General features: G+C 37.3%; 1 protein-coding gene across 2 annotated transcripts in view; it reads right to left on the reverse strand.

Annotated features, from left to right (window-relative positions):
- Positions 1-12192, reverse strand: part of IDE (insulin degrading enzyme) — a 113180-nt gene that overhangs the window by 59260 nt on the left and 41728 nt on the right. For both annotated transcript variants that reach the window (XM_023509573.1, XM_003783702.3), the window contains exon 5: positions 6554-6676. In XM_023509573.1, the coding sequence (XP_023365341.1) occupies positions 6554-6676 (123 nt within the window). The remainder of the gene's footprint in view (positions 1-6553; positions 6677-12192) is intronic.

Raw genomic sequence — 12192 nt, forward strand, 5'->3', positions numbered from 1 at the left:
AAAAAAAAAAAAAAAAAAAAAAAAAGAACTGCTGAAGTAAAAAATGAGTTGGGTATTACAAATTTAATACTTCCTTTCTTAAAACGTATATACATTTTTTGGCACCCTCTATATATGAGTCATTTGAAGAATACATAGCTGCTAGACCCTTAATTGGAGAATACAATGAAAAGTTCACAGACTAGTAATAGCATTTCAGCTTCACCTGGTTGATATCACTAAGACACCTAAATAACTACAGGTAGAACTGATTGAGCTCTCTCAGTAAACTCACTGTTCAGCGCTAAGAAAGATCTAACTGAAACATGGAAAATGCAGTAGAATATCTACACCTTGGGCAACATACCTGAAAAATGTTTTCTTGCTTTCCAACTACCTATTGCTGTGAAAGTCACAAATGAATGATACCCATCTAGAGGATCAACTAAAACTATGGACCTCCATGCTGCAAGCAAATATTCAAATGCTTTCCATTAGAAAGCCACAATAAAGTCATTTTTTTTTTTTTTTGAGACAGAGTCTCACACTGTTGCTCAGGGTAGAGTGCCATGATGTCATAGCTCACAGCAACCTCCAACTCTTGGGCTCAGGCAATCCTCTTGCCTCAGTTTTTTTAATTTTAGTAGAGATGCAGGTCTTGATTTTTGCTCAGGCTGGTTTCAAACTTGTGAACTCAAGCTATCCACCAGCCTCGGCCTCCCAGGGTACTAGGATTATAGGTGTGAGCCACTGCGCCCAGCCACAATAAAGTCATTAATGGTTAGTTAACTTTAAAATTAACACAGTTTTCCTTTTTGAAATTATTAAGTACACAGTTGTTAGATTTTTACAAAATAACATACATTTTAAAGTAAATTTAATTGAAGTTTCTTGAATAAGACCTCACTTGATTATAGCTAAATTAATGCAGCATTCCAACATAAAAAGGCTCCTCACCCATATTGTACCTACGAATGTGGGCATTTGCACTTTATTTATAAAATGTACCTATTTCTACTTGAATTTTTTTGACATGTAAAAAGGACCCTTAAATGTCCAGAGAGAAATAAAAGATAGATCAGTGGCTCCTTGTCATATGACAAGTGAACTCAGGAATGCAGGGGATATATTTGGAACAAGGGAGGTCAGAGGCATCTTACGCACAGAGGAGATAAACAACTAGAAAAATGGTAAGCTATCAACAAAGGTTTGTTAACCTGAACTATTGATGACAGTGAGACCTTTTAGAGTAAGGTTCTACCAAATATGTCTTTCTTCTTGCATATTTCCATCCTAAAAGCACAAATTCACAGTGTAGCTTTCTGAAGGTAGGGCCCTAAACAATATTGAAGTCTGTCTTGCCCACTAAACCAAGCTACCGGAGATCAGAGAAATGAGTCTGATTCATCTTCATATCATCAGGACCTGTCTGGACTTGATTGTCACCTGTTTACCAAGAGTTCAGGCCATTAGTGATGCCACAACTAGAGGGAAGGCTCCAGGCAAGAAGAGAAAAACTCTTTCGTGCCCTTGTGAGAACAATCCTTCCACATGGTTACTCTTCATCCCCTCTTCTCCCAGATTACCTATTAATTGCCTTGTCTCAGAGATCCATTTTCCTTCTCACTCCTTTGTGTAGTAAAGACACCTCTCCCAGAGACTTCATCAAGTCTACTGAGCTCAGCACAGGAAGTCAGTCACAATGGGAGAGTGACAGGTATGGATCAGGAAACTGAAACAACTTATTTCTTTTAGATGCTTATTCTGCCTTTTCTACTAAACCAAGAACACTCTTAAGTAGAAGGATCATGTTTAATTCACCTGTTCCCATTGTTACTTGCCCAGTAAAATTTTACTGAAATAATGTGTTTTATCTCAAATACAACAGAAAAAAAACAGAGGTTAGGCATCATATTCCTAAGACCGGGCTTTAAATACCAAGTGATATATAACACTCTAGGCCTACCTACCTTTAGCAAGCACATACTTTTACAGGGTATGCTTTTTTAAACTGACTTTACTCCTTTATCCATTTTATATCCTGGTTTCTGCTACCAATTTAAAATGTATACTCTTTTTATTTTTTAAGAGATGGAGTCTCACTCTGGCACCTTGGCTGAAGTGCAATGGCTCAATCAAAGCTCACTGCTCCCATATAGCTAGGACTACAAGTGTGTACCACCACATCCAGCTAATTTCTTATTTTTCGTAATGACAGGGTCTCACTATATTGTCCAAGTGGTCCTAAACTCCCATCCTTAAGCCATCTTCCTGTGCTGAGATTATAGGTGTGAGCCACTGTACTTAAGACTACATTGTCTCAATTAAACCTCACAACAAGGTTTTGCATTTTACAAATGCAAAAATTGAAGTTTAGGAAACTGACATAACTTGTTTCCTCACAGCCACACAGCTAAGTAGGTTTCCACACAGCCACACATTTGGAATTCAAAGCTAGGCTGTTGGATTCTAAAGTGCAAGTTTTTAACTACTATGCTACAATATTAACTTTCTCATGTTTTCTATTTTATCTTTTTTTTTTTTTTTTTGAGACAGGGTCTTTATCCATCAGCCAGGTTGCAGTGCAGTGGTGTGATCATAGCTCTCTGCAACTTCCTGGGCTCAAGCTATTTTCCCACCTTAGCCTCCAGAGTAGCTATGACTATAGGTACTGTACCACCATTCCTGGCATGTGTTTTATTTTATGTAGAGATGGGGGTCTCATAATGTTGCCAGGCTGGTCTTGAACTCCTAGTCTCAAACAATCCTCCAGCTTGGCCTCCCAAAGTCAGTGTGCCTGGCCTCCATTTTGTTTTTTATCTGTAACATATGTCTACTAGAATTTTTTATAAATCTTAAAAGGGGACCATACAACACAGAGTGGTTTTTTTTTGAGACAGAGCCTCAAGCTGTCCCCCTAGGTAGAGTGCCATGGCATCACAGCTCACAGCAACCTCAAACTCTTGGGCTCAAGTGAGTCTCTCCTGCCTCAGCTTCCCAAATAGCTGGGACCACAGGCACCCACCACAACACCCAGCTATTTTTTTGGTTGCAGCCATCATTGTTGTTTGGCGGGCCTGGGCTGGATTTGAACCCGCCACCTTAGGTATATGTGGCTGGCGCCTTAGCCGCTTGAGCCACAGGTGCCGAGCCAACACAGAGTGTTTTTGTTTTCTATTTAATATACTGAGGATATTTTCCCATAGTATTAAAATGCTGTCATAAAACTGCTTATTTGGGTAGTGAGGATAAAGCATAAATAAAACAAAGCTTCTGCTCTCTAGTAACTTATATTTTGGTAGAAAAGACAAGAAAAACAAATATTTAGTACTTCAGGTGGTAATAAACATTAAAAAGAAAAATAAAGCAGGTAGGCTCATGCCTACAATCCCAGTACTTTGGGAGGCCAAAATTGCAGGGTCACTTGAGGCCAGGAGTTCAAAACTAGATTGGGCAATATAATGAGACTTTGCCTCTCCCCCAAAATGAAAAAATTAGCCAGGTGTGGTGGCATATGCCTGTAGTCCTAGACACTTGAGAGGCTGAAGAGGAAGGATCACTTGAGCCCAGGAGTTTGAGGCTGCAGTGAGTTATGATCATGCCTTTGCACTTAAGTGTGGGTGACAAAGGGAGATCTTGTTTCTTTAAAAAAAAAAAAAAAAAAAAGGAGAGAAAAGGAAAAAAAGTATAAGGACGGAATAGTAGAAGGAATACTATTTTTTTCTACAAGATGCTCCATTTTATAGCTATAAAATCAGTACTTAACCAATTCTCTACTACATTTAGATTATTTCTAACTTTCCCTAACGTATGTGGTACTGACAGAAACATCCTTTACATCACATTTGAACTCTGATTATTTCCTTATATTGTACTTCTAGAAGTAAAAATGTATATGTACCTTTTAAGGATGATCTTGTTACACTACAGAAAGACTAGTTCAATTGATACCACCACCACGAATATAAAAGAGCAACCGGGCAGTGCCCGTAGCTCAGTGGGTAGGGCACTGGCCACATACACTGAGGCCCAGGCCAGCTAAAACAACAACAACAAAAAATAGCTGGGCATTGTGACAGGTGCCTGTAGTCCCAGCTACTTGGGAGGCTGAGACAGGAGGATTGCTTAAGCCCAAGAGTTTGAGGTTGCTGTGAGCTATGATGCCACAGCACTCTACCCAAGGCGACAGCTTCAGACTCTGTTTCCAATAAAAGAGCAAGCATATCCATAATGGGTATTACTTAAAGCAAAACAAAAAACTCAAAAAAACTATGTAACTTAACAGGAAATTAATTATCATTAGTTAATTTGCATTTTAAAAATCAAATCTTTGCTGTTTACATTCCAAACAGTTTCCCCAGTTTATCATCAACTTCTTTTTAGGTTCCCCCCCCAAAAATTTTTTTTGGAGACAGAATTTCACTACGTCTACCCTCAGTAGAGTGCGATGGCATCATAGCTCACAGCAGCCTCAAATTCTTGGGCTTAAGTGATTCTCTTGCCTTAGCCCCCCAAGTACTGTGTTTCCCTGAAAATAAGACACTGTCTTATATTCATTTTTTTCTCAAGAAGACACACTAGGGCTTATTTTCAGAAGATGTCTTGTTTTTATTAAGTATAATACAACAATCTACATTTATTCAAATACAGTTAAGTCATCTTCTTCTGGAACCTGACGGGGGAGCAGACCTTGTTGGTGGGGCTGGCACCAGTGATATGTGAACTCCTTTCCCCTAGCCATTCACACATGCGCAATAGGATGCCTGGGACTCTGACCTCAGTTACCACACGCACACCCACGCAAGTGCGAATGGCTTGGAGAAAAGAGCTGTGGCAGATAAAAGGTATTCCAGTTTTCCTTACTGCTCCACACTGAAATGCATGGTGTGGCTATGCAGCATATCTGCCCATCACTACGTCTTATTATTGGGGTAGGGCTTATATTTAACAAATGCATAGAAATCCTGCTAGGGCTTATTTTTCGGGTAGGTCTTATTTTGGGGGAAATATGGTAGCTGGGACTACAGGCACCTGCAACAATGCCTGGCTAATTTTTTTTGTTGCAGTTACCAGTGTTGTTTAGCAGGCCCAGGCCAGATTCAAACCCACCAGCCTTGGTGTAGGTGGCCAGTGCTGTAACCATTGTGCTACAGGCACTAAGCCAGTTTCCAGTTTTTTTTTTAAATTGTTAATAAGGTCCAATAGGCCAATCTTTTCCTTTATACTTCCTTTTCTTGCTTTTATATGCTCATAGCATCTACTGAAGTAGTAATTTCTATTTTCTTCAGGTCTCCATTTATTTGTTCTGTTTTATGAGGAAAGGAGAATTTCATGGATAAGTGTTAAGAACAATAGTGTGAAATATTCCCTAAAGTAACATGATGTAGATAGCACGGCATTCCAGAGATTTGAGAAGACAAAGGAAAAACACTTTTAGAACCTAGAAACATATAAAATAGATTATAACCTGATTCAAAATCCCACTGGCCCATTAAGTTATTAAATACTTGAAAATAACAAAATAAATAATTTTGTTATTTAAAATTATTATAAATAATTATTTATATTTAATATATTTAAATATTTAATATATAAATATTTATATTTAATATATTTAAATATTTAATATATAAATATTAAAAATAACAAAATAAATAATTTTGTTATTTAAAATTATTTATTTAAATATTTAAAAATATTTAAATAATTTAAATAACAAGAGAAAGGGTGGCTCCTGTGTTCAGTGGGTAGGGTGCTGGCCCCATATACCAAGGGTGAAGGTTCAAACCCCCTGAACCCACCCCGCCAAATTGCAACAAAAAAATAGCTGGGCATTGTGGCAGGTCTCTGTGGTCCCAGCTACTCAGAAGGCTGAGGCAAGAGAACTGCCTAAGCCCAGGAATTGGAGGTTGCTGTAAGCTGTGACACTACAGCACTCTACCAAGGGCAAAAAAGTGAAACTCTGTCTCTGTCTCTAAAAAAAAAAAAAAAAAAAAAAAAAAAACAAGAGAAAAACTCAATTCCATTTAAGTTGGGGGAAGGAGGAAGAAGAGAGAGAAGAGAAGGGAGAGAGGGGAAGAGAGAGGGAGATTGGTGTTCTCCCACTTAATGGGCACAATGTAAGGTTATATGGCACACCTCCTGGGTATGGGGCACAATTACAACAGGGACTCTACCCAACAAATGCAAACATTGTAACCTAATTGTTTGTACCCTCAAATTAATCTGAAATTTAAAAAAAAAGAAAAATATTCAAATGTATTTCATTCAGTGAATATAAAAGCAATAACAATGTATGTCATCATAAGCTCTAAGCTTTAAATTTCACCCAAGTATACTCTGTAAATTCAATGGCAGGTTTCTGCTTAAAACCACCTAAACTTTTTTTCGGAACATAATGGGCTAAATTAAAATCTCCATCAACATGGTCTTCAATAAGTAGTAAGTAGATCATTTTCAAATGACTTTGAGCAGATAAATAGCTATGTCTTACATCTGTTTTTCCAATGCATTGAAATAGCCAAATGGAAAAGTTAGGTTGTCCAATTTTATGAAAAATTTTAAAGGTTCTTACCTCGACCTAAAACACAAATAGCCATTAAGTTGGATGAATAATAAGTAGAATGGAATTTCAGCAGCTCTTGCCTTACATCAATGCCTTCTTGGTTTGGTCTAGTCTCTAGAGTATATTTGTTACCTGGAAGAGAAGAAAAGGCAATACTTAGAAAAAGCAAAATATGTGAACTTTAAAGTTTTCTAATTATCACTGAAATTGCTAATAAGACAAATTTAAAAAAACAGTTCAAACAAATATACATAATAGTCAAATATGTGGATAAACAGGACAATATAGTACAAATAGTAACATTTTAAACTACAGAGTTGTCCCTAAGGAACTAAAAGTGCTTTATAAAAATTGTATTTCTTAAAATTGTTATGAGATAGTAAGAATTATGAACACTTATAAGATGAAATGTGATCTGGGTAGCGCCTATGGCTCAAAGGAGTAGGTGCCGGCCCCATATACGGGAGGTGGTGGGTTCAAACCTGGCCCCGACCAAAAACTGCAAAAAAAAAAAAAAAAAAAAAAAAAAAAGATAAAATGGGATCCACATGGCCTCCATTCACACTTACTTTAATTTTCAATTCCCTATGTACTCCATAATTAATTGAACAGAGCCACTAAGGGATCTTTTCGGAACTTGCCAAGTTACTTGAGGAAAGAAATTTACTATTTTGAGCTAAAGTATTAAATTTGTGATGTAAATTCTCATGGATATGATCTAGACTGGTAAAAATAGGATATAATGCTATTTTTATAAATCTCAAGTGATACGTATAGCGTACCACTAAGAGTTCTAATGAAATTATAACTAATTTGGTTAGTGTAAAATAGTCACATAAAAAGAAACACTTACATTCTTTAAATTATATCTTTTTAATAAAGACCTTGCAAAGTAGGAACTGGCAGCTACATTTATAATGATTGATATCTCTTCAAAATGGCATAATGCCCCAAGGTCCCAGCATGATAGTTTCTATTACTGGTCCTGCCTACACTACTACATGAGACCTTATCTTTCTTGTGCAGAGGTGAAACTATAGTAGAACATGTTCTTCACGTGGCTTATTTTTTTTCCTTGTGTTTCTAAAATGTCTGATGCCATTAGGAAAGTCCATCTTTCACTAAATTGGACATCAACCACCAGATGGTGTTCTCAGACCTGGTCTTTCGCTCAGTAGTGCTACACAGTACTCTTAAGATTCATGCCTTAGACTGTTTAAATAAACAGATCCAGGGAACAAAGAGTTTGCAAGAAACCGCCTACTAAATGCTCATTAATCTTTTTCTAGCCACGAAGCAATCATATGTACTCACACTCACTAGAAGTAGCCAACTATCTAAGCTTCCGGGGTCTTCACTAATGAAGTCTCTCACTAAAGATTCAGCCACAACCAGGAAGCAGCTGCCCTTGACCAGACCTGATTGTTCACGTCTGTAATGTAAGCACTTTGGGAGGCTTAGATGGAGGATCACTTGAGAAAGACCAGCCAGAGCAGAGTAAGACTGTCTCTACTAAAAATAGAAAAATTAGCTAGGCATTGTGGCAGGTGTCTATAGTCCCTAATGCTTGGTAGGCTGAGGCAGGAGGATCCCTTGAACCCAGTTTGAGGTGGCTCTCTTTTCTACAAAGGAAGATTTCTACGAGTCTCAGTTTTAGAGGTACTCTTCCCTGAAATCCCTTAGTTCTTTACTCTGCCAAGCTCAGATTCCTAAAATATGTAAATACTGACACTGCAACACCCATATTTAGAGAAACTTTTTATTTCAACAGATTATAAATGTGACAGTCTTAGATCAAAATGAGATTTTTAGCCTTGATGTGATCTGATTTGCTTATTCATAATCTGGTCAATATCCTGGTTAAAACACACACACAGGAGCGTGCATGCGCTCTAAGTTTACAAACACCAAGATCACAGCTCCATCGAAATCCTAGAACTTAAAATTCTTTCAAGTTGACCAGCTATTGCTCATCCTGACTTGACTGTGATGTTCCTGAGTATTGTTCTGTCACCTAAGCTAGAGTAAAGTGGTGGGTCTCATCATAGCTCACTGCAACCTCAAACTCCTGAGCTCAAGCAATCTTCCCATCTCAGCCTCTGGAGTAGCTGGGACTATTGTATGTACCACCAGTCACAATTAATTTTTTTTATTTTTTTTGCAGAGATAGTGTCTTGCTATGTTGCCCAAGCTGGTCTCAAACTCTTGGCCTCAAACAATCCACTTACCTCAGCCTCCCAAAGGCTAGAATTAGAGCCACTACACTTGGCCTTTAGGTCCATTTTAAAACACAGAGATAAAAAAGATACGTACCCTGAACATCACTTGCAAACTACTGACAATGCTATATTAAAACAAGCCAAAAGACCACAATGGAATACCATATAACAAAGAAAATAATCAACACCTTATTTGCCAAAGTATGGATGAGCCTCACAACCTCAAAGCTGAATGAAAGCCAGACACAAACATGTACTCTGTATAATTTCATTTATATAAAGCATAAAAAACAAGAAAAACTAATTTGAGTTATTATAAGTCAGAATAGAGGTTAGCCGTGGGTGGGCGCACGGGGGCACAAAGAGGAATAGTGAGGTGCTGGAAATGTTTCATTTCTCCACTATGTACAACTAGTTCCCTGGTATGCTCAGTTTTCAAAAGTTCAATGAGCCATACATAAACAGTATTATTATTCATTCAATGGGCTCTCCAAATAGTAGCAAAAGTAAAAATAACAATTTTTCAGTCACATGTAATTCTTTGTAAATTTATTATCATTTAATGAAATGTTAAAAGAAAAAGGAACCACTGTCAGTCACGACCTGGCTTACCTAAGGGCAAAAGGCTAACGATACTAAACCTCAGGCCAAATGGCTAAGCAGAGGCGCAACCACATCTACTCAGAAAAGTGGCTTTGGCAAATCATATTCCATTTCTTTGCTGCTTACCATTTTCGATCTTTCTAATATCTGGCCATTTGGGAACATAGCCCAGAATGGTAGTTCCATATCCTTAGAACTTCCTGAATTAGAAAGAGGAAGAAGTTCTCTACTATGAGCCTCAGGACAGTCAGCTCTCAATACACTAATGGAGAAACAACGGATACCGTGTATAACTGAGTGAGAGTTAGGCCTGCTAATAATTAATCCTTTTGTAACAAATCCTTTGGAGGAGTTTACTAAAAATGAGAACTCTAGCCAAATTTTATTTTCTCTGTTCTTCTATATCTTGGTGGAAGTTCTTTTAAAAATCAAATGAATAAATAAAAAGAAAAGCAGGACATAATGCATAGAATTCCATAATTGGCCCTTAAATTACTGTGCAGACTCTGTAGGGAGGGGCACAGAAACACACTGGTTTTGGTGCTGGCAGAACCATCATCTGCCCAGGTCCTTGAACTTCTGATGGTATGGCCTTGAACAAGTTATTTTACTTCTCATAGGCTCAAATTTCCCAAACTGACACTAGTGTGTTTACACTAAATATGAAAAATACATGTAAAAAAGCTTAAGACTAATATTTAACATCTAATAAAAGAGAATGGCATAAATTTAAAGTCTAATGACACTGACTGCTGTTTAGGATGCAGAGGAAAGGAGAACTTAGACTTGCAAAGAGAGTGCAAAATTAATCAACAACTATAGGAAATGATCTGGTAATATTTAGTCAATCTGAAGGTGGACATATCCTACTACATAATAATTCCACTCCTGAATATACATACTCCAGAGAACTTGGTGTATAATGAGACATGTATAAGAACTCAAAAGCAACACTGTTCCATTAATAGGAGAATGGATAAATTAGTGGTACATTAATGCAATACATTTTTTAAATAATAAAAATACAAAATTATCAAAGGCTCACTCATCAACAGGGATGATTGTTAGAAAATGTTGAATAAAAAAATAAAAGTAGCAGAGATTACATATAATACCATTTTTATAAAGTCTAAAAACATGCAAAATTGTAAGCATAGGAATGATAATCAGTACACTTTAAGATGGTAGTTATCTCTCAAGAGCAGAGAGGAAAATGTTATCAGAGAAATGTATACTAGCTGCTCAAACTGTACTTTTTTTTTTTTTAATTGCATTTGTAATGTACCATTTCTTCAAGGAGTATGACAGAGAATGATTCAACAAATGCCTGTGTATCTATCTCTTTGTGTAACAACTATATCATCATAAATCTATAAAAATACTATATTTAACATGATTTTTGATGTATATAGAAAATAGACAATAAAAAGCACCTACTGCTGGACCAGGTGCTGTGGCTCACACCTGTAACCCTAGCGCTCTGAGAAGCCAATGTGGGAGAATCCCTTGAGCTCAGAGGTTGAGACTAGCCTGAGCAAAAGTAAGACTCCGTATCTACTAAAAATAGAAAAAATTATCTAGGTGCACTGGCATGTGCCTGTAGTCCCAGCTACTTGGAAGGTTGTAGCAGGAGGAACATTTGAACCCAGGAGTTTGAGACTGCTGTGAGCTAGGGCAACAGAGCAAGGCTCTGTCCCAAAAACAAAACTAAACTAAACTAAAAAAGCAGCTACTACTATTATAATGTGAATTATAAGAGGGATTCCTGGCTTCTGAGTGTATCATTAAACAAAATGATGCACTTCCCAAGGGAAAAAAATAGAAACTGTTGCTAGAAAAGCAGGGAAGAAAACTGGGTAAATGGTCCAGAGTACTTTCCCTCTCTGAAGAACCCTGAGTGGAGAATAACACGAATATGGCTAGGATAATAAGTATCAGTTCAGTTTCAAGGCATAAGCTGTCCTAATTGAGTGCTAATTCAGCAGAATTATCATGCTGAATTATCAGCAGAATTATCATCAAATTATCATGCTGCTACCTGTACTACAATCTTAAATCCTATCTTTCTGGTTCTGTCACCACTAGAGTAAGCTCTCACAGTAAAGTGAGTATCAGGCTTGCTGACCTACTAGGAGCTTTCTACTCTAGACGTACTGAGAGAGGTACTGCCTTGACTTTTAGGAGATTCAGGGATTCTTGTCCTAACTCCATCATGTACTAATTAAGCAACCTTGTAAAAGTCTCCAAATATCTCCACAGGGTTGTTCATATTATCTATAAAATTAGTAATAAGGCTCTATGACCAGATGTTAAGTGCAAGGAAGGGCTCAATCCCCAACTCTGTTTCCTAGCTATGAGACACCGGCATGTTTCTCAATTTCTCTAAGCATTAGTTTACTTATTCATAAATAGGAATAATAAGAAAACCAACCTCACAGGATTACTATATTAAAAATAAACAATCCATGTTAAGTCTCTGCACAGCATTTGTTAGATAATAATTACTCAATATTAACTTGAGTTATTGTTAAGCTTAAGAAATATGGTAACTGATGTGAAGATTTTATAGATTATAAAATCTAGTAAATGCTACTTTATGTTTTCATTATATTAACTACTTTAAATTGTCTTTAAAAACAAAGCCCATAGCACAGTGGTTACAGCAACAGCCACATGTACTTAGGCTGGTGTGTTCAAACCCAGCCTGGGCCAACTGAACAACAATGACAACTGCAACAACAACAACAAAATACCTGGGCATTGTGGCAGGCACCTGTAGTCCCAGCTACTTGGGAGGCTGAGGCAAGAGAATCACTTAAGCCCGAG

The sequence above is a fragment of the Otolemur garnettii genome, unplaced genomic scaffold (assembly GCF_000181295.1).
Source record: "Otolemur garnettii isolate 467f Iridium unplaced genomic scaffold, OtoGar3 scaffold00008, whole genome shotgun sequence".
Taxonomy (NCBI): domain Eukaryota; kingdom Metazoa; phylum Chordata; class Mammalia; order Primates; family Galagidae; genus Otolemur; species Otolemur garnettii.